Source organism: Hipposideros armiger, unplaced genomic scaffold (genome assembly GCF_001890085.2).
Source record: "Hipposideros armiger isolate ML-2016 unplaced genomic scaffold, ASM189008v1 scaffold_4, whole genome shotgun sequence".
Taxonomy (NCBI): domain Eukaryota; kingdom Metazoa; phylum Chordata; class Mammalia; order Chiroptera; family Hipposideridae; genus Hipposideros; species Hipposideros armiger.
In genome coordinates, this window is record NW_017731354.1 from 3,013,903 (window position 1) to 3,035,202 (window position 21,300).

General features: G+C 42.4%; 1 protein-coding gene across 2 annotated transcripts in view; it reads right to left on the minus strand.

Annotated features, from left to right (window-relative positions):
• The window catches only part of VPS35 (VPS35 retromer complex component), a 25,454-nt gene extending 4,202 nt beyond the window's left edge, over positions 1 to 21,252 (minus strand). Inside the window, exons 1-15 of one of the 2 annotated variants that reach the window (XM_019643048.1) lie at positions 21,151 to 21,252; positions 15,677 to 15,775; positions 14,331 to 14,427; positions 13,169 to 13,292; positions 12,442 to 12,624; positions 10,715 to 10,928; positions 9,221 to 9,304; positions 8,694 to 8,803; positions 7,281 to 7,377; positions 7,026 to 7,174; positions 5,428 to 5,635; positions 4,964 to 5,119; positions 3,097 to 3,219; positions 1,105 to 1,284; positions 382 to 621 (exon numbers count right to left, since the gene is read on the minus strand). In XM_019643048.1, the coding sequence (XP_019498593.1) occupies positions 382 to 621; positions 1,105 to 1,284; positions 3,097 to 3,219; positions 4,964 to 5,119; positions 5,428 to 5,635; positions 7,026 to 7,174; positions 7,281 to 7,377; positions 8,694 to 8,803; positions 9,221 to 9,304; positions 10,715 to 10,928; positions 12,442 to 12,624; positions 13,169 to 13,292; positions 14,331 to 14,427; positions 15,677 to 15,775; positions 21,151 to 21,153 (2,067 nt within the window). In that variant the 5' untranslated portion in view covers positions 21,154 to 21,252. Of the gene's footprint in view, positions 1 to 381; positions 622 to 1,104; positions 1,285 to 3,096; positions 3,220 to 4,963; positions 5,120 to 5,427; positions 5,636 to 7,025; positions 7,175 to 7,280; positions 7,378 to 8,693; positions 8,804 to 9,220; positions 9,305 to 10,714; positions 10,929 to 12,441; positions 12,625 to 13,168; positions 13,293 to 14,330; positions 14,428 to 15,395; positions 15,638 to 15,676; positions 15,776 to 21,150 lie in introns of those variants that run through there. The other variant, XM_019643058.1, reaches the window with a different exon arrangement.
• Positions 21,253 to 21,300: the final 48 nt, after the last annotated feature.

Genomic DNA, 21,300 nt, shown 5'->3' on the forward strand with positions numbered 1-21,300 from the left:
GAAGTGACACAGAGACGCGAGGTGGGCAAATGATGTTGGAAAAATGGTGCCGACAGACTTGTTCCAGGCAGGGCTGCCACAACCTTCACTTTGTATCTGCTAAGTGCAATAAAACGAGGTATGCCTGTATTGTGTGTATTTTTTAAAGGCAGTGGTATGAACTTGCTATGTTACAATATCCTCAAAGTGGAGGGCCTCACTGTGGGATGTATTCTCTGTACCCAACTTTCCTTTTCATTTCTTTTAACCAAACAAAGCCATTTTCTTTGTCAGGTTCCCAAGTCCTCCAAAGGTTTGCCTCCAGGGCACAAGCCGCGCCAGCCTTGCCCTGCTAACGGTCGCCTGTCCTGTAACCCGCTCACGGACGCCTTCCCGCCTTACCTCCTCCCCGTTTTTGTCCGTGTTTCTGCCGGACCAGAAGAGATGCGCACAGGTGCTCACAGCTCGGCCCTGATCGGGCTTCTTGAGGAGTTTGGATGCAGCCAGAGCGCACTGCGTCCTCAGGGGCTCGTGATTCTCTTCACTGAAGCACTTCATCCTCTCAAAGGTACCGATGATCAAGGTGATGGCAGCCAGCTGTGCTTTGGAATCACTGATTTCATCTTCATACAGAGAAAACGCCTGGTGGGCAAAGGGAGAAGGACCTGTAGGTGCCAGCCATCTACTGCAGCGCTTTCCAAAGCAGTTCCCACCAACCCACCCTGGGAGTGCCCTCCAGGCCCTTCAGGTCAGCACATGTGCCCTCTAAAAGAGGCACAAAACACAGCTGATACAGTGAAGATGCCAACAAGTTTTAACAAGGAAACTGTCCATACTTTGGTTTAACCCGGGTCCCCACACTGAATTAACAAAGGAATTTTTTTTTTTTTTTTTTTTTTTACCATGGTCCACCTGGAAATCTTAAATCTCATTAGCGCTCTGTAATGGATCAATTTTCCTGCTCCAAACTGAGCAATATGACTACAGCATTAAGAAGTCCCAAGATGGTGGAAAAGGGTAGTTACAACTTCAGTGAAGAGTAAACCCAGGAGGACTGCCACCATGACACAAGTGACTGAGCACAGCCAAATGGTCTCCACAGCCCCGAGCGGGACACATCATCACCTGGGACATAAATTCATATGCCACGGTTTCATGATTTTCAAAACCAATCTCTCCAGCAGCTAGAGCCCCTTGAAGAAAAAGTCTTAAGGGTAATTCTGCCAGTTCTGCTTTGATCAAAGCACTGATGGTCTGGTGAGCAAAGGAGAAAATCTTCTGGCATTTCTTCTCCCATTTGTCGTCCTAAAACAAGAAAAAAGTGTCCAATTACCGTAAGTTCAAGATTTCCTTGCTCAAGAATATTTATTTTATATACAACTTCTAGAAAACAAACAGAAAGTGATGAAGTTGAGCTCACAACTTTCCTGTTGTCTTTCTTCGCTGTCTCACTTATAAAGCACACAAGTCCATCAAGCAGTATGTCTTCTCAGAACACCCACTGGAAGTGACTGCCTTTGCAATCTTTATATATTAGGTATTTGTCCTTTTCTCATCAGAAAAGCAACACATTCCCAAATTGGACAAAATTAGGAAAATACACAAAAAGAATTTTAAAAATTAAAATCATTCCAAAATCTACCACCTAGCAATAATCACTGATAATATTCTGGTGTTAATGTCTTCTTTTCTTTTTTCGTTGCAAATGTAACTGGGATATTTGTGTATGCTTTTGTTTTCTATTTTAAAGCACCTCACTCAAAAGAATGAAATTGGGCTCCTGCTGCATATAATTTGTATTCAACTTCTTTTACTTATTTTGTCAGAACAATTTTCCTCATGAAGTTATCTGAAATCACTTTAACCACTAGAAAATATTCCACAAACTGGACGTAGCATAATTTACTTAGCTATTGTCTTTTGGGAACGATCTGTATTACCATAATGATCTATATACAAAAGCTTTATTGAATCCCTAATTATTTCCTTAGTACAAACTCTTAGAGGTGCAATTACTGGATCTTTTAAGGCTCTAGTTACATACTGCCAGCGTTCTCTAGAAAGACTGCAGCAATTCACATTCCCACCATGACTAGATAGAGAATGAAATCTCATCACAACACTGCCATCGCTGAACCTTATTTTTCTTTTCCCTTCACTGGTTTGGTTTCTAAAAAGGTTCATTGTTGTACTTACTAGTGATGTCAAATATCTTGTCCATGTCTGACCATCCCAATTCCTTGTTAAAGCAATCAGCTCTTTTCATTTTGAAGAGAGTACGGGGACTAAGGGCCCTGACCCAAGCATCGTGGGCACAGTGCGTGGCACACGGTGAGTAAATGCTAGCTGCTGTTTTTACTGTTACATTCCCAAGTATCTGTCCCTAAGATGCTGGAAAAGGGACTGAAAGAGAGCCTGGCCAAACGCTGCTATGTCTTGCTAGTAGGTCTGCTGAATAAAGCTTGTTTCCTCATTGTTTGAAAATTCAATTTGCTGAGGTTTGTTCCCCAGCATAACCTGACTGCCAAGACTGAGGTGTTTTCTGCAAAGCTACTCCACTGAAGACTTAAGCCAGAATTCTGTCGGTAAACGGAATAAGCTCAGAGAAAATGTATACAGCTCAAAACTGACTCAAGTGCAGGCCTCCTGAGAGAGAGGTGACCGTGCAGAGCGGCCCGTCCCTTAGGCAGAGCTGGCTGACCGGGGCTGAGCTGCCATGGAGCGCAGCCTCTGCACGACAGTGAGGCACCACTCTCCAGCTGATGCTTCAAAGGCTCCAAGGACACGAAACCGTTCTTTAAAAACTAAAGCACTGTCAGCCGACTGTATAACAAACCAAGGATCTTTACACACAGGAGAAACTTCCAGCATGAATGCAAACTGTTTGCATCTTTAAGAGTTTTCATGTGATCCCGCAGCTAGAATGTCATCTACCAACATCACTGTCACGAACACCTAACAGGGTGAGCAATGAACTGAGAGTTACTGAAACTGGGGTTTTCTTATCCACTGTCTATTTTTGTATATGTTTGAAATGTTATAAAATAATAAACTAAAATGCACACACAGAGGGAGGAAAAAGGAAAAAAGTACTGATACACTTAAAAGTAAACCCACCACTTTAGAATTCTCTTTGTAGCGAAAAGCCAGCTGGTAAGCTGCAAATACCAGTGGCGGCAGCGTGAAGCGAATGCGCTGATTTCCACCAGCTCCAAAATGTTTTCGTGCCGTGTTTAAAATCTGAACAAAAAACAACAGAAAACAATTCACCTTTTCCGCACTACAGTTAATCGTTTTTAAAATTAAATGGGGACTCTCGTCACCGTCGCTGCTACCGCCCTCATCCCCATGCTGGAACACACACAGTCCAGCAGGCTTCATGGCAGGGGCTTCACGTTTCTTACCTTGCAGTCACTGCAGTCGCCCTAGAGGCAGATACTGACCCGTCTCACAACTGGGGGAGCCTGAGGCTCAGGGAGGTTGTATAATTCGCCCACGGTTACACAGCGAATCAGGGGCAGAGAGAGACTGAAATATGTTTTCCTAGACACATGTACAAAGTATACTGTGTTGGTCAAGAGCCTTCTGAGGACAGATTTATACTTAGAAGTAGATTCTAACACTTACTACTCGTGTGATCCTGGGGTAATTATTGACCTTCTCTTAGTTGCCAATTTCATTTGAAAACGGGGTAGTCTGTTTCCCCTAGGGTTGAGGAGAAGATCAAGTAACACATGTGAAGTGTTCCCAGGACCTGACACAAGGCGTGCGCTCAGAAATGGAGGCTGTTATGATACCACACAGCTCTGTGCCTATTGCTGGTATCTCAGAAAAAAGATTACAGCCATTTAGGTCAAGGGAAATGGCAGCACGCTTTGCAAAAGCCATTGTGAAACAAACGTCTGGTTGTTTCAGAAAAACTGCAAGAATCCATGCAATGTTTTTTAACTATGAGACATATTCGGGTTTTGTAAATTTTTCTCAAATGGCAGACGGAGAAGAGGGTGTATCCCTGAGAAGTCAGAGCGAATGACCCGCCGCCAAGGTCTCTGCACACGGGCGTAACCGACTGGCCACAGGCAGAAGGCCTACTTCCTAACTACTCCATGTGGTACACAACAAAAAAATGAAACCACACAGGCACGTGTGTGTGACACGGGAACATATGGTAATCGGTTACAGACGTGAACAAGCAGCCAGTCGCTGTACACGTCATACACAGTGCACAGAGGCGCTACGGGACCCAGAAAGTCTGTCACTGAGCCAAGCCAAAGACTGTCACACCACCAACACTCCACTTATGGAAGAGCACAGGTGTCAGCGATGACAAAGGACGTCAAGAGCAGAAGGTCAGGACTCACCGCGAATAAAAGTGTTCATTAGAGCAGCCTAACTAGCCTTGTGCACCAAACAGTTAAACTGCTTTGCCCATACCACAACTAGGCAGCCATCTATGCCACCTTTCATGAAAATAAACTATCCAGCATCAGTCACCAGAATTCAGGGAACATGTTTTAATCATTTCACAAAGACTTATTTAGGACTAATGACAAAGAAAGGGAGCACCTCATCTGATTGTCCTTTACTAGGAAAAAGGGGGTAAGAAAAAGGCCATCTGAATTTTAAAGCCTTTTCACACATTTTCAGTGTGGCAGACACACACAACTTAGATTTGCGAACCTTGGAAACGTAAATACATTTGAATATAAGGATTGTTGCTTAGACTTTCAAAGCAACACACAGTTAAAAAATGAACATGGAACGACTATTGGATACCCAGCTAAAGGAAGACAGGCTTTTCTGCAATTCCTAAGACTTCGGTCTCCTAAAGAAACTAGAGCAACCCACCTATTCCTCATGAGCTCCGGAATTGCACACACAGTTATGTACTGCTACATAATCTCTTATTCAGCTGCAAGTCTTTCAAAGCCTTCTAAGACCACTCGTGACACGGAGGTGGGAGACAGTGAGGACTAGCTCCTACCAGGTACTGCTGGTCAGGGTCCTCCGAGCGCAGGAGGTGGATGAACCTGCCCACCAGGCCCTGCTCATCGGCAAAGTCCTCGGGGTCGGGGTCTTCTGCAGGCTGGTCGGGCTGATCCTGAATCAATGTGGACACCAAGTTCATGATGGAATCCACCTGCAATGAGGGAGATAGAGCACTGGGTGAAACCACCAGCACCTACAGCTACTGTCAAGAGTGATTCTAGCCACGTAAAGTTACAGAATAGTATCAACCATACAACTCCTTTCTTCCCAAGGAAGCATATGCATGTGGACACACAGACAGAGGTCTGGCAAGAGGGGCACCAAGTGTCAATCAACAGTGGTGATTCTCCCTGGTGCGATTCCAGCTGTTTTACCATTCCTCCTTAGACTGCGCCAACCCTTTAATTTACATAATGAATAAGCTACTTGCGACAACATAGCAAGTCACTATTCTCGTACCTGGTCTTGAGAGACGATTTCCGTGTTATAATCGAGCACATTACTGAGCACGTAACAACTCATGCTCTTTCTGGACTCGTAGTCAAAGTACTCAAACAGTGGGTGGAAATGTTTTAGTTTCAAGACCGTTAGAACATTGTTGTACGTGTCCACAGGGATCTTCAACAGTCTGGTGAGCTCCTTCGAAACTGCGCTGCTGGTGGCAATGCTACAGGAAGGAAAACAGAGACCCTTGAATGGAAAAAATTCACTCTCCATATACACAAACACCGCTTGTTTGTGTAAAATTGAAAACTTTCACTTAAACATGAAAGGAAGTGGATCACGTGAATCACACCACCCCAAATACTCCGAAGGCCTCCTTCCAAGATGCCCATCTTAACACAGTTATTCGTCTATTAATGTCCCACTGACACAAAATGGATATAATAGTCTCCAAGTCATGATAGGTTGTACAGCTCGAGTTAAAGTGACTGTCTGGAACTTGCTATGTCTCAAGGAAGCATTGTAAGTGGTAGTTAGGTTTCTAGGGTAGCCAGTAAGTGCTGTACATTCCTGGTGAAAGTAAGTAGGAAAAAAAATCCATGCAAAACTAGCAATTTGACAAAACAGGAAAAAACCAAACGATTTCTTCTGCTCCAGATGTTGGTGACCAAGGAAAAGCAGGCTGAGTGTAAGGTGGCAGCTTGTAGGAGCATTCTGTGGAGACAGAAATGTCCCCGCATTTCTAACAATGTCACAAGTTGGGATTTCTAGTTCTTTTGTCTAATTTTAGAACTTTAAAGTCCACTTAGTAGGAGAGATATAGATACATCATTGTTACCATTCAGATGTGAAATGTTTTCAGTTCCCCCAAAAATGGGAGAGACCAAGAGGAAAAAGCAATTAAAAAAAGGTAAGAGAGAAAGGAATCTTCCAGATGCAGCTAAACCACTGGAAGAGAGATGGAAAGAAGAAAGATCATGTGAGGTGAAATGATGAATAACGCAGGGAAGGCGGGGCCTGGCTTCACTCCAGGTTCAAAAGCAATGGCGGGTGGGACAGAGGAAGGGACCGCTGGAAAAAAGCCAGAGGGAGCGGATGTGCCCACAGTGGTCACTGGAGGACGCCACAGGCCTGGGAGAGCACAGTGGTGGCACCTGAGGAGGCAAGAAAGAGTTCTATATTCTCCTTGATAGTATCAAAATCAAGGCTCAAAACAGAAAAATATTTAAAACCAACTAATTTCCACACCTTAAATACACACATGCTCCCAATTTTCCACAACGTACTCATTGGTAGAAAACCACTTCTTACAGAAATACTTGACATAAAGCATTTCCTTACCAGTTTAAAAACTCATTCACATCTACAAAGTGGGCTGAACTGGGGACACTGGTCCCTGGAGACTGCTATGGTCCATGAGCCCATGACCTGACTGACCAGTGTACACAACCAGGTAATGGTAACTTCCTGTCCCGACTAGCACCAAGCATGTTACACTAGCTAACGCTGAAAACAAATACTACATTTCAAAAAGGAATTGAGAAAGAAAAGCAAATCTGGGACCAAACAAAGCGCCTTATGAGGGTTTTCACAAAAATTTAACGTTGACTTACTGTTCAAGGTTGAGCTTATTAAATATCTCCACTGTTGTTTCTAGAACTTTATCGACATAGTCCACACGATCGGGGTAACACTTCATAGCGAGATTGATGAGAGAGACTTGCAAAGACACAACGTCCTCCGAAGGCATGTCTTGTCTAGACTGGAACGTTTAGAAAACCATAGAATTTGTTTCAAACAATTACAGAAGGAGCCACCAGTTGAGAAGTTTCAAAGTATTGCGAAGTTAGGAGAAAAGCCATACATACCTGTATTACTGTAGCCACCTGCTGTGAAAATATATCAAAAAGCTTAATCTCTGCTGGGATTCCAGGTCCATCTTCACGGTGAGCAAATAAAGCTAATCTGGAAAAAAAAAATCCTTATTTAAAAATATAGGGATCTGGGTAGTGGGATCATAGATGACATTTTATTCTTCATGCTTGTCTGTATTTTCTACATGTGTGTTTCCTTGGAGCATCCAAAACGGCTTTTAGAAAGGACATGCATGCAGCTGATCACTCCTTCAATTCATTTGAAACTACACGGTTTTGCCTTATTTCACTGCATTCTTAGTTTACATCACACATAAAGACATTTTCAACAGGCCACTTTTACCAAAGTCTTTGAAGTCTAATTGAGTAGATATGAATAGAAATGCATGAAAGTGACAAATGTATTTGACAGCTATGATTATAAAAAATAATCTTTAAAAGCTAAAAGGTACACAGACTACTTTAAGACACTGCAGTCTTACTACTATAGTTTAAGACACAACTAACTTCAAAAGTAGTCAGGTTAACGTCTCTTTTCCACATCTTAATGTCTATCCCATTATCTTTATCTCTTCACCACAGCTACTGGCAGGGATGGCTAAGAGACATTACACCCGATACAGGAAAATCCAGTTCTGAGTTCCCATTAAGAGTATGGCCAATTAACAGCATTTGGGGAATTCTGCTAAATAAATTCTCAGACTTTAAAACTAGTAACTCAGATATTTAAAATAAAACAAAAGGCAGTGTTTGTAGAAATGAGCCTGGGCGTGGGTGTCTGGCTTCGTGTCGGTGTGTTCACAAGCAGCACACATTACAAACTGACATTCAGGACGCCTGTCACGGGGACACCTAGCAGAGCCACATCGAGGGCCACGTTTGGGGCATTTAAACAAGACCAGGGGCTCTGGAAGTAAAGCTGAAGCCTGGCGGGGACTTACTAACATATTAATACGTTGGAATTCTCCTGAGAACACATGATAACAGTGATGACTGGACAGTCTCCATCATCTGTATCTATGGCTACTTGACAAGGCTGACCCCAGGCAAATTGGTGCTCACTGAAAGTCAGCTTGCATCTCAGTAAAAATCAAATTCTGTTCTTTGGTGATCTTTGGATTTGTAAGATTGAAATGCTGGGCCGTATAACAATGTCTTTAAGTGATAATTAAATGCATAGATTCAAAATGTTATTTCCATGCCGCCTGCACAATTAAATGCTGAACCTTTTTCATGCCTAAGCTAGGCAAGCACTTAGTATAATAGATGCTCATAGAACTATATAGTGCAGTTACAGTAAAATCATTAGCGTTAAGTGTAACAGAAACAAATAATTCATGGCAATGCTTTCGATCCATTGTTCTGAAGTCAGGACACCTGCACTCCAGTGTTGGAAGAAGCTCTTACCTATCAATTAAAGCAATGATTATGTTTTTCACATTTACATTCTGGTGTAATTCAGCACAGGCCCGAAGAAACGGATTCAAAGTTTGAAGGTGGAATTCATCGGGGAAAACCTGAAAATCAAACAGTAACAGAGACACAAGTAAAAGCACTTCACATCATATTCTGGTCTTACTTATGGTGCTTAAAGTTCATATTTGTGGAAAAAAATAATTTCAATTGTATACAACTAAATTAAAATACATTACTTTTAAGCCTCTCTAAACATAAGCCCAGATAGAAATATTCCACTAAGCAAAGTCCACCAATAATTATACTAACACTAATGAGACTAACTTGGAGAAGTCATGCTTTCCTACATTTGGGGGAGAAAAATATATCAATACAATGGCCAAGTCATTAGTGGGAGAAATGAATTCTTCATTTGGGAAAGCTAATTTTCTACTCTATTAAGATTTTTTCAAAACAATGAAAATTAATGAAATATAAAATGAGTCATTTAAAAAAATAAAACAAATGTTCACAGCTACCTGAATAATACATTCCATGAGATATTCTTGTGCCAAAGCATCCCTACAATTCACAACTTGTTCCAATATGCCAGTCAAAACAATCTAAAAGAAAAAAAAGTAAGAGTTAAGATTATTTTCAGGGCCAGCCGAATGGCTCAGTTGGTTAAGAATTGACTTAAGAGCGTGAGCTCTGAGCAACAGGGCCACTGGTTTGATTCCCACATGGGCCAGTGACGCTGCGCCCGAGCTGAGCTGCCCCTGAGCTGCCAACAGGTAGCAGGATGGCTCAGCTGGTGTAACAAGACTGCCTGTTCGATGGTGGGCTACACTCACCCACAACTAAGACTGAACTCTGCACCTTGAGCTGAGCTGCCGCCCAGATGGCTCAGTGGATAGAGCGTGCGCTCTTAACAACGATGCTGCTGGTTCGACTCCCGCATGGGATGGTGGCTACGCTCACCCGCAACTAAGATTGAACACAGCACCTTGAGCTTAGAGGCCACAAGCTGCCAACACTGTTCCCCTCCCCCAATTCCCCAACACTGCTCCCCTCCCCCAATTCCCCAATAAAATCTTAAAAAAAAAAAAAAAAGATTATTTTCAAAATCTTCAGTCACTCCTCTAATAGCACATTTGGACTATTAATCTAAAAATCGTATTTCAGATTTTTCTCACCCATACTTCCTTTCTGGGTTAAACTTTAAAATTTTTAAACAAAAAATTCTGCGTTTCCATTTAGTAAAAGTCACTTAGCACGAAGTCCATTTCATTAATTTTTTACTTTTTGTAGTTTGCGCTTTTTTGTGTCCTACGAAATCTCTGTCTAATCTAAGGTTATAAAGATTTCCTCTGTGTTTTCTTCTAAAAGTTTTAGGTTTTATTTTTAGGTCTCTGATCCATTTTTTAAGTTTTTCTACATGGTATGAGGATGGGTCATAGCTCAGGGGTTTTGTTTGCATACAGATAGCTAATTATTCCAGAACAATTTGTCGAAAAAGTGGCTTTTACACCTTTACCAAAAATAATTGATTGTATCGTGCGTCTGTTCTGGATGGTCAGCAAGTCTAGCTCAATGCCTGTTTTTGTAACTCGCTTCCATATTGTCCGACTGCTTTGGCACGACACCTGCAGAATTCAGTAGCTGCAGACCACATGGCTTGCAAAACCAAAAAATGTTTACTATTTGGTTCCTTTACAAAAAGTCTGTCAACCCCTGCTTTCTTCTCCTCCACTGATTAACGTGTTTATCCCTTTCACCAATACCACATTATCTTATGTAGCTTTAGAGTAAATCCACATCAAAATACAGTAAATCTCAATTTAAAGAGAACTGGTAATACCCAATCTTCCCATTCACAACTCACAATAGATCGTTCAGCTTATTTAAGTCTTCTTTGATTGTCAATGGCTTTCCATGCAATACACCTTTTAACAAAAATATTTTTATTTTAAAAATCAGACTTCAATTTACAGCTCATGACACAAGCAAAGGTGACAAGTAAAAGAACAAACCTGTTTGTAACGTTCCACATTTACACCTTCCAGCTGGCTGAGGCGCACCAAGTTTGTTCCCACTAAAATTCTCAGCTCCTGCCTCTCGCGTTCTCTTTTTTCTCTATCTCGGCTGTGGCCCTGGTGTTGCATTCGCACCCAGAGCTTATTCATTTCTGCAAAGTTGAGCAGGACAAAATCCATGGAATCACTGATATCGCCAGTTGTTTCTTCACTGCAAAGACAGTTGAAAAAAATCTTTATGTACAGTATTTAAATTAAAGGACATACTTTTTATTTTTTAAGGGATTCTATTTTTATTTATTATTTATTTATTTATTTATTTATTTACTTATTTATTTAAGCTGAGCCATCCTGCCACCTGTTGGCAGCTCAGCTAGGGCCGGGAATCAAACCAGCAACCCTGTTGCTCAGAGCTCGCACTGTTGAGCGAGCTCTTAACGAACTGAGCCACTCGAGGGCCCAGGACCCACTCTTACTGACCCTCTCCTTTGTGCATTTCCTTCTAATCTCTCTAATACACCGACGCTTTATGAAAGACACTTTCAACTTCACTGGATAGTGGTCCTGAGAGAAAAAAACACCAGAGAGAGGACACAGTACAAGTCTAAAGGGACAAAATACTCTCCCCACTCCCTTCCCTCGGCAAACTAGACTTGTTATGACAGTGCTGTTAATTCAAAAAGCCTAAAGAAACTGACATAATGTACTGGTAACTGTATCATTTTATTATGAAATATTTTATGTTTTCATTTGGGATGTAAACTTGGTGAGGAAGGGAGGAGACCATTTCCTTCTTTATTTTACATCTCCTAAGATGAGGAACTTAGTAGTTTTCAAAATTTTTTACTGACTGCCTAATTAAATGCTCAAAACTAAGAGTCAAATCATAATAAATCAAATAACCTCATATTCTTCTCTACAGTGTTAAGTTTTCATCTGTTCTATACTATTTAAATTTTTTTGTCATATGCATAGTAAAATTTTTTATATTTTCTTTTAAAAAGGAATTGATGCAGATACACTAAAAACCACTGAATTATACATCTTAGAAATAAATGAATAAATAACCTTTAAAAAAAGGAAGTAAGGTCTTCAATCTAGGGAACCTGTCACAGGAATAGTTCACCCAGTTGGCTATCCATCTGCCATTTTGTAGAATAAAAGCACAATGGACTCAGGTGCTGGAATATTGGTTGCAAGGCACAGGGCTCTCAGTGGCTTTTGTTTTTTTTCTCTTTGGGAGCTAATATCTAATTTGTGTGCACAGATAACTAAGATCACTTATACTCCAGGGTAACTGGCAGTCCATAAATTATAAAAACTGATAGACATTCAAGAAACAACATGAGAATTGGAGAGCTCATGGAGAAAGTTAAGAACACTTTATTATTTCATTGTAAATGCAATTTTCAAAACATAATTCATTTAAAAAGTCCTATTTTCAAAGAATATTTAATGGAATGGAAAAATGCTCTCAGTTGCATTACATAAAAAAGCAGGTTCTAATAATTTACAGACATAATTCTTATGAGGGTACATTTTGCATCACACACATATACTGCGGAGTTCTATATAACAAAGGTAATTGAAACAAAATGCTACTAGTGGCTGGCTGTGGGTAGAATTATTGATATTTATTTTCTTCTATATATTTTTCTATCCTTTTTATGTATTCTACAACAATAAAAAATATTACAACTAAACCAAGAAGGAAAAGCACTTACTCCGTTGGCTCTCCTTCATCAGGTAAGATGTTTCTAGTACACTGAAGAAGGTAATTTCGAAGAAATAGGCCTCTCAAGGGATGTTGCACACCACGGCACATTTCCACCAAGTCTTTCAAAATATCTTTCCTGGACTGAGGAAATGACTTGACATAGACAACTCCAACTGTGATCAAGAGGTAACTAGGAGAATCAGGAGGAAACATTTGATTAGAAATATATTCAAGTCAAGAATTTGATGATGTCAACATACTGAATACAAACATATTAAATAAATAAGACAGGGACCAAGTTTTCTCCTGCACAATTAAGAAAGTATCTGATTTATAGGTGGCAGGATGGCTCAGCTTAAAAAAAAAAAGAAAGTATCTGATTTAAAATACAGGCACTCACTGATACCCGCCCAAATCTATATGCACACATACAAATACATACAAATACACACACACATATAAAATGACCACCTTTAAACACATCAGGCAGAGGACTGTCATATTAATTTTTCTAGTAGTCAAGGCATTAAACAAAATATGTCCGTGTCTATTTCCAAAATTCCTCAATAATCTATGTGAAAAGTTAATTATACTCTAAAACATAAAAAATCAAAATCTACCAAAATGTTAACCTCTCTTTGTTAAGAAATAAATAATCTTCAAAGCGGTTTTCTGGAAAGCTCTGATCTGAAAGGCCATGGCAGCCCCGGAGCCCAGGCCTCGGGCCTACTCACAGCCTCGGGATGATGTTCCCCGCGTACTGCACGAGCTCGTAGAGGTCCGCCACCTTCCTTCCTTTTGCAAACTCATCTGTCAGGTAGACCTCCAGGTAGTGCAGCTCATCAGAAATAGCCATGTCTTTTCATCATGATTAAGGACTCAAGCCAAGCCAACCTGAGCAATATTCTGAACTTGTCAGTCGTTAAACTAATGGGCAGATAGCTTAAATGTCGGTCCTTTAAAACAGCATGTTTACGTGGTGACAGAACTCCAGCTGGGCTTTCCTTCCTTCAAATAAGGGTTTTAAAGATAGCTGGTGAAGCACAGCAGTAAAAACAAGGACCGCCTGTCAGTCCACCACTAAAGGGTTCTTAAAATGGCAAGTCCTTTGGGAATTCCTTCCCATTTCAGAGTCCTGCGTGGCAGGATCTAAGCTTAAAGAACCAACTGCCTAACTGCCTCAACAGCCTGTGCGAACAGTCTGAAATTTGCGATACAACCACCACCCACTTAAAGAAGTTTAAGCACAGGGCCGGCCGAGTGGCGCAATGGTTAAGAGCTGGCTTGGGACGCCAGAGGGCCCTGGTTTGGGTTCCCACATGAGGGCCAGTGACACTGCCCTCCACAGCTAAGATGCTCAACAACAGCTGAACCTGGAGCTGGGCTGCTATGAGTCGCCGGCAACTAGGCTGCAGTCCCTGTGGCAGTGGGTTGCCATGGGCTGCCATGTGTGGCCAGCAGCCAGCGTGAGCGGCCAGCAGCCGCAGTGAGCGGCCGTCCAGAAGCTGGCGACTGATCTGCCTCCCCCGGGAAGAGCGCAATGATGGTGCCAACTTGGGCCAGTGAAGCAACGTCCTCCACAACTAGACTGAAGAACAAAAGGACAGCAAATTGTCTGTTCCCCTTCCCCCAATTCCCCAGTGCTGTTCCCATCCCCCAATTCCCCAATAAAAAAATCTTTAAAAACAAAAAAAAGAAGTTTAAGCACAGAAAAAGGGTTTCTAATACTGTTTTTCTTTTTTTCACTTAGCATATTTGCGTGGAAAAGGAATACTATTTGGTTAAAACAATGAAGGATAATGTAACTCCAGAAAAACTTAATAAGGAATAAACAGACCATGGCCTAATCAAGAAAAAGGTAGTTAGAATGTTCATTCTTCAACATTGAAAAGATACAAAGTTCATAGTAGCTCTTCGGTGATAACATGGAAGTCCGCAGCTCACCCAGCATGTTAGAAGCGTGTTTCAGGGCATCCATGAGCTTGTTTTTGTCCTACAGAAACACCAACAGAATTGATGAGAGTGCTTACTTTAAATAATCACTTAACTTGGTTATGTTAACTCTTTCATCAAAGATTAGCTGCACTTAAATTATTTTAATCGGATAAAAATCAAGTTCAGTTTCACCTTGCCAACTCTCTCCTGAAAAGAGAAAGATGCCTGCTTTCCCATCAGGGCTGCAGAGCTCAGCAAGTCTCATGTATCTAGACTGCAAGTTTCCTGGTGAAGTTCTAACCTTCACAACACCTAGTGACTAGGAAACTAGCTGCACTGATTCAAGTTTTACCTGCAGTCAAGAAAGCTGGCATACTGATTCTTCTGAAGCAAGCTACTGTCCTGACCATGGCTTTGTCATAGGTTACAAGTCTTCAGAGGTGTCTGAATGACAATTCCTTTACATACAGGAAACACTGTCCCTACACAGAAAGAGACGGAAGCAAGCAAGCGCCATGCCTGCACATTTTCTCCATCCCAAGACTTTTTTCCTTTTTGCAAATTTGGTTGCAAGGAAAGCAACACAACAGATACAGTTGGTTAAAAGAGTGTATTACTAAGCTTTAGAAACTGTAAGACACTTTACAAAGGTAAGATATAATTATCTTCATCATTATTACAGCGACTTATAACTTGAAGTGCCAGCTTATTTGGTTCCATTTCTTAAACTTTAATCCAGAGTCTATAGTTTCTACACAGATTATCTCTTACCCTATCTTTTACAACATGAAAATAAATAGGTATAAGCATTATTTTTAAGCTAGTTTCTACAAAAAATATGTATCTATTCAAGACAGAAAAAAGCCTTCAAGACAGGAAACAAGCTGAATAATTCAAATTGAAAGCACTTAAAACCATTCAGTCATCAACTATTTATTAAGCGCCCATTACACGATAAGTACCCCTCAGGTCTGAGGTACAGAGCCAATTGGGCTGGTAACGCAGTCGGTGTTGGTGTGGTAGTACCTCAGTGATGGGTAAACAGAGGCAGGGTCTCGCGTCCTCAGGGAGCTTTCACTCAGGTGTGACAGACAGACCATCCCAGACCACAAATATCAATGGCAGTACATGGGCTCCCTGCTGAAGCTGCCCCACACAGTGCCCGAGGGAGGTGGGGCTGAAGACAGCCGCCGGTGGCACTGAAGGTTAGAAGCAACGCTCAAGCTCCACGACTCAGGGAGTCACTGCGACGGTCCTGAGGAGCAGAGCACGCAGGCCGCAGCTGCGCCCCACACTGCCATTCTTACCAGGCACCTCTTCATCTGGAATGACTGGACCTTCACGGCTTGTACCGCTTCATCCAGGAGCTTTTCCTGCTCGTCCTGAGGTGACTGCTGTGTGGTAGGCTGAAACAAAACAAAACTTCCATTAATGTCTCATCAGCACTCGCTTCCAGGAAACCTGAGATTCCTACAGCTTAGCCCCGCCTTCCCCAAGGCTGCCCTGTAAGATTCATCCCAGTTCTGCATCTCAAACCCATTCCCCAGTTTTGACAGCTACTGAACAGCTATGCCCAGTCACTGACGTTAGCACCAGGTTGCTGAAGCGAACAGGGATGTGTATGGAGAATTTACTCTCTCAGAAACTGACGGAACATTCTCATAGCAGGTTGGTGCCAAAGGATGTGGTATGTGGTTTATGGCTACCTGTGTTCTGCCAACACACTCTGGGTCCAACCAGAACGCAGCCATCACCCAATCTAACTCTTGTGATGGATACAGCCTACTCAAATCTCTAAAAGCCTCTTTTTCTCTAGACTTTTTATCTGCATTTTAGTCTATTCTTAGACCAAGGAACTAGTTCATGAGAACAATGACCCCCTTTGGCCATATATAACAAGGGACTGAACAGCTTAGAAATAAAACAGCTGAAATTATTGTTATTGACTTGTAATAGATACGCCATAAAGAGTATTCTCTCCTCAAGTACCTCACTTACCATTTCAAATACAGAGATCTACAGTAATAGTGGACAAAATAAATCTGCTTGAGAAATGAATTAGATCCACCCATGGAGCAGAATTAACCACTCCGCCCTTCATGTTGTATAAACACTGTGTTTACACCTCCACTACAGAGTGTGTCACGTTATAACCATAAATGATAGTCATTTTTACATCCTCGGGACCCAACGCACTGCCTGACACATAATGGATGCTTCATAAATGTTCAGTGAATGAATAAATGAGTTGGTGTTAGAATGTTTACATTATGTATTTAATAAAAAATGACTAAAGAATCAACAAATGAATGGGTAAACAAATTGTGGTATACACACATAATGGAATATCATTCAATCATAAAAAGGAAAGAAACTATGCAAATGAACCTAGACAACATATGCTAAGTGAAAGAGGTAAGATACAAAAGACTACATATTGTGTGATTCTGTTTATACGAAATGTCCAGAATAGGCAAATCATCCAAAGAAACAGAAAGTCAGGTGGTGGTTACCAGGAGGGACAGTGGAGGAGTAACTGCGTGATGAGTACTACAGGGTTTCCTTTTGGGGTGACAAAAATGCTTTGAAGCTAGACAGGTGGTGGCTGTACAACCCTGTGAATGGACCAAGTACCACTGAATTGTTCACTTTACAATGGTTAATTTTATGTTATGTGAATTTCACTTTAATAAAAAAGAAAGTGACTGCAGATAGAATGCCTTACACAAGCATCTGGAAAGGTGGACCGCAAGGACTTATACAGAAACACGAAAGTTAAACCTCGTCAGTTCCGTTACTGAAGACAATCAAGACAACACTTAATTTTGAGATTAACAAAAACCCTATAAAGTCCACTTCTGAACTAGAATCATTTACAAAAACTGAAAACTTTCTTGGTCTAATTTTGGAAAGAGAAGGACGTTAACTAGATAATAAGCAAGGTCAAGCACCGCTTTATGTTCCCTAAGGCAAACTCTAATAAACTGAGTTTCCCGACAACCACACTTCAGAAGCATAATAAATTTCAAGAAAAAAAATTATATCTTTAAACTAAACTTGAAGGGAATATTAATTAATATGGCAGAACTATTAGTGTGAAATGCTGGTTTCAGAGGCAAGGAAGGACTACACAGCATTTCAGGATCCCGACTTAATGAAATTCACGTTCATCATGGGCTAGTCCTCTGAGAACTTCAGCGAGACCAAGTATGGTTTGAATGTTGTTGGCTCTTCACATCTGGATGCAACAGATTTAACAGTTATCAGAATCAATGGATTTCATTAAGGTCAGATAGTCAACTTAGAGATAAGTAGTGATATATCAGGAAATTTTTATAATTACTGTATTGTGGTATCTATACATATATATAAAAAACTGCCATTTTAAACATTTAAAGTGTACAGTTCAGCGGCATTAAGGACATTCACATTGTTTACAGTCATCACCACCACCCATCTCCAGAACTATTTCATCTTTCCAAAAGGAAACTCTGTGCCCATTAAACACTCACCCCCCATTCCCCCACTCCCACCCCAGGCAACCACCATTGTACTTCATTTCTCTGGGAGTTTGACTTCTCTAGGTACCTCAGGTAAGTAGAATCATACAATATTTGTCCTTTTGTGTCTGGTTAATTTCACTTAGCATAATATCTTCAAGGTTTATCTGTGTTATAGCATGTGTCATAATCTCCTCCCTTTTTAAGGCTGGATAATATTCCATCGTATGTATGTGCCGTGTTTTGTTTATCCATCCGTCAACGGATGCTTGGGTTGCTTCCACCTCTTAGGCTGCTGTGTATAATGACTGTCTATATAGCAAATAAAACTATGGTTATAAAACGATCACAAACAATTACAAAAATATTTGTGTAAAACAGACTAGATTCAGTGATCTACAAACAAATAAATAAAATTTTAGTAAATTTTTTCTATTTTGTATCAACTAGGTTTAAAATGAAAAGCAACATAAATACAAAATGTAGAAAATACACTTATTACAAAGTAGGCTACAAATGAAGAGATAAAGCTATAATAAAGAAACATGTTTTTACATATTACTCATAAGACAATGTATTGGGTTGTCAGAAAAGTCATGACGTATTTTTTCTGTTTTTCGTTGCAAAAATGCGTCGACTTTTCCGACAACCCAATAGTTATTACACAAACGGCTATTCTAAGGGTGTGTCTTGATGCCCCTCCTGGGAACTGTCACCTACAACAGGAACAGCTATTAACATGAACGTGTTCTCATTAAACACAAGCCAGGCAACCAGCGTCTCCTCATGGGTGAAACTGGTTCTCCATTTACAGACCACTCTGTACTTAGCAGCTGCTAAGCGGATCAGAGAAAAATGGAAATACCACAGAATCAAGATGAAATTAACATTTATGATTAGGCCCATTTTAGCTTGAGACCCAAGCTAAACAGCCCTCCCAAGTCTACAGTTACACCATACAGAGAAAAGCAAAAGTCATCAGGAACATGTCACTTAAGAAATTACTCTCCATTTAAACAAGGTGCTTTCGTTTCCTCTTCTATCAAACAGGGACAGTAAGAGTACTTATGTACATCACTGTTACAAAGAATGAACGAAATGAACAGCTAAAGCTCAGAAGTTGCCTCGCACTTAGTAACAAGTACTTCGTAAGTGTTACCATTATTACTATATTCTGCATACATACAAGCAATTATTTCCACTCATCCTAGCAACTTCTTTGTTGGTCAATATCTCCATTCATATGCTGCAGATGTAATCTAACAACACAACGCAAATCAACTGTAAAATGAAAATAACCTATCGCACAAAGTTAGAGAATCTCACCATGGTGATGAGTGTGCTATTTAAAATGTTAAGGCACAAAATGACAACTGAAGTAGGGAGAACTAAGGATGATGAGGGGATGGCAACTTCATGAGGGGAAAAGATAATCTGAATGCGAAAGTGTCTCCAATTCCATCCATTTCCCCAGGCAGTCTATGATGGTGCCCACCAGGAGCACTCACTTCTCCCAGCTGTATCTGTGTGCGATGCCCTTTCTGCTCCACCTGCAGTACCTCTGTTCACCCTCCTTGGAGTCTCAGTTCACGTTACTTCCTGTAATCTTTCTCAAGCTCCCAGGCAGAACTAGCTCTCCCTCCACGACCCCACGACACTGAGTTGACAGCGCTGGTAAGGCAACGCTCAGACTGTGTGACATTACGTTCCACGAGCACGCCTTCCCCTCCAGGTCCTTAAGCGCTGGAAGAGCAAGGGCTGTGTTTGTTTCCAGTGCCCAGCACAGAAGGCAGACAGGTTGCTTCCGTGACATAGAAGGCGCACAGGGTCCTTGATGAATTGAACTGGATCCTAGAATTTGAGGACTGGGAAGAGCCAAAGAGGCCAGTGCTCGCTTTCAGATGTAAAAGTGAGACTCAAGTTAGACAGAGTGACTTGGCCACACCAGGGGCAGCGACTGTGACAAGACTGATACTGGAGTTTTCTCTCCCAATAAAATGCATGAGCACAGGACTGTGTCTGGCTCAATTCTCCAAACTGGTTCACCTGGCACAGGACTGACTGGCTGGCACAGAGCTTCAATCGAGTACTTTCACTACAAATCACTATAAACGTCCATCCATAAAGGCTGAGAACCAGACAAAGCCTAGCTAAATTTTTGCTCTGTTCTTACAACAATTCCCAGCTGTAAAAATGCTGAGAAATAAGCAAATCACCTTGTATCAGAGGAAAGTGGCATATGTCGAACATTTAATCCTGCTCTCTGGCATGAACACATTTGAAGTCAGGCCCGTTTCCAGAAGCCTGTGTACGTCAAGTGAATAGTGAGATAATTAAAACTGACACACAATACGCCAACATACAGAAACATCATTTACACAGTGCAGACTGTGTCAAACGCTAATAAGATGCAAGTAACAACTTGCCTTTGTGGACACTAGACACAAGGATTCACATTTTGAGGAAGTCCCAGTTCACCAGCCAACGGCCACACCGCGATCTGCTGCCATCACAGAGACGCGCTAAGGAGAATGCCTGCTTCCAGCAAGTGAAATGCTTGGATTTCATCAATGGGAGGCCAGCGAGCGAGCCTGGGTGCCCAGGGAACACACGTTAAAGGGAACAAGCCGTCTCCTTTCCGTCTGTCAGAATTCGGAGGTATCGGATAGCACGAGTCCTTCCAGGAAATTCGCGTAAGCGAATCCCTAGAAATCCCTGTAAAGGACTGCAGTCAAGGGGGCTGCGAGGCCGAGAAAGGCCGGGCACCATGACGGGCCCTACGGGAGGCATTTCTAGCACAAGAAAAGGCGTGGGGCCGGCAGAACGCTACCGGGCACAAAGGTGCAAACGCCAGCAAAGGAGCACTCCCTCCGGGTGGGTCCCGCCGCCGCCGCTGAGCCTCCGGCCCTCCGCACGCCCCCCGCCCAGCCTGACGCTCGGACGAGGCGCTCGGGCTCCGGTCAGGGCGTGGCGGTGGCCGACTTCATTCAGAGGCGTCCGCAGGCCTTCACGGACTCCAGAACCTCCAGGCCGAGACACCTCCCGAGAGGCCGCCTGTCTCAAAGCAACGGCGGCGGCCAGCGGCCACCGCCCACCCCCGGCCGGGTCGGCCCGCCTGCGGCCTTCCCCGGCTTGTCCCCCACCCCGCAGGCCAAGCCGGGCTGGTGCGAGCCGCGATCGGGCTGCGGGGCCCCCACTCCGCCCTCAGCGCCCCAGGGCGGTGGGAGAGAGCGGGGGCTAGGAGAAGGGTCCGCCCTGGGCCCGCCGTCCTCAGCACTCACCATGGCGACTCCCCTGAACCTGCAGCAATCAGCACCCACCGCGCGCGGAGCCTCCCGCGGTCAGGTGACGCTACGGCCCCTCCAAGCCCCGCCCTCTCTAGCCCCGCCTTCGGACCTGCAGGCGGCTCCTCGATTGGCCCGCTTCTAGGA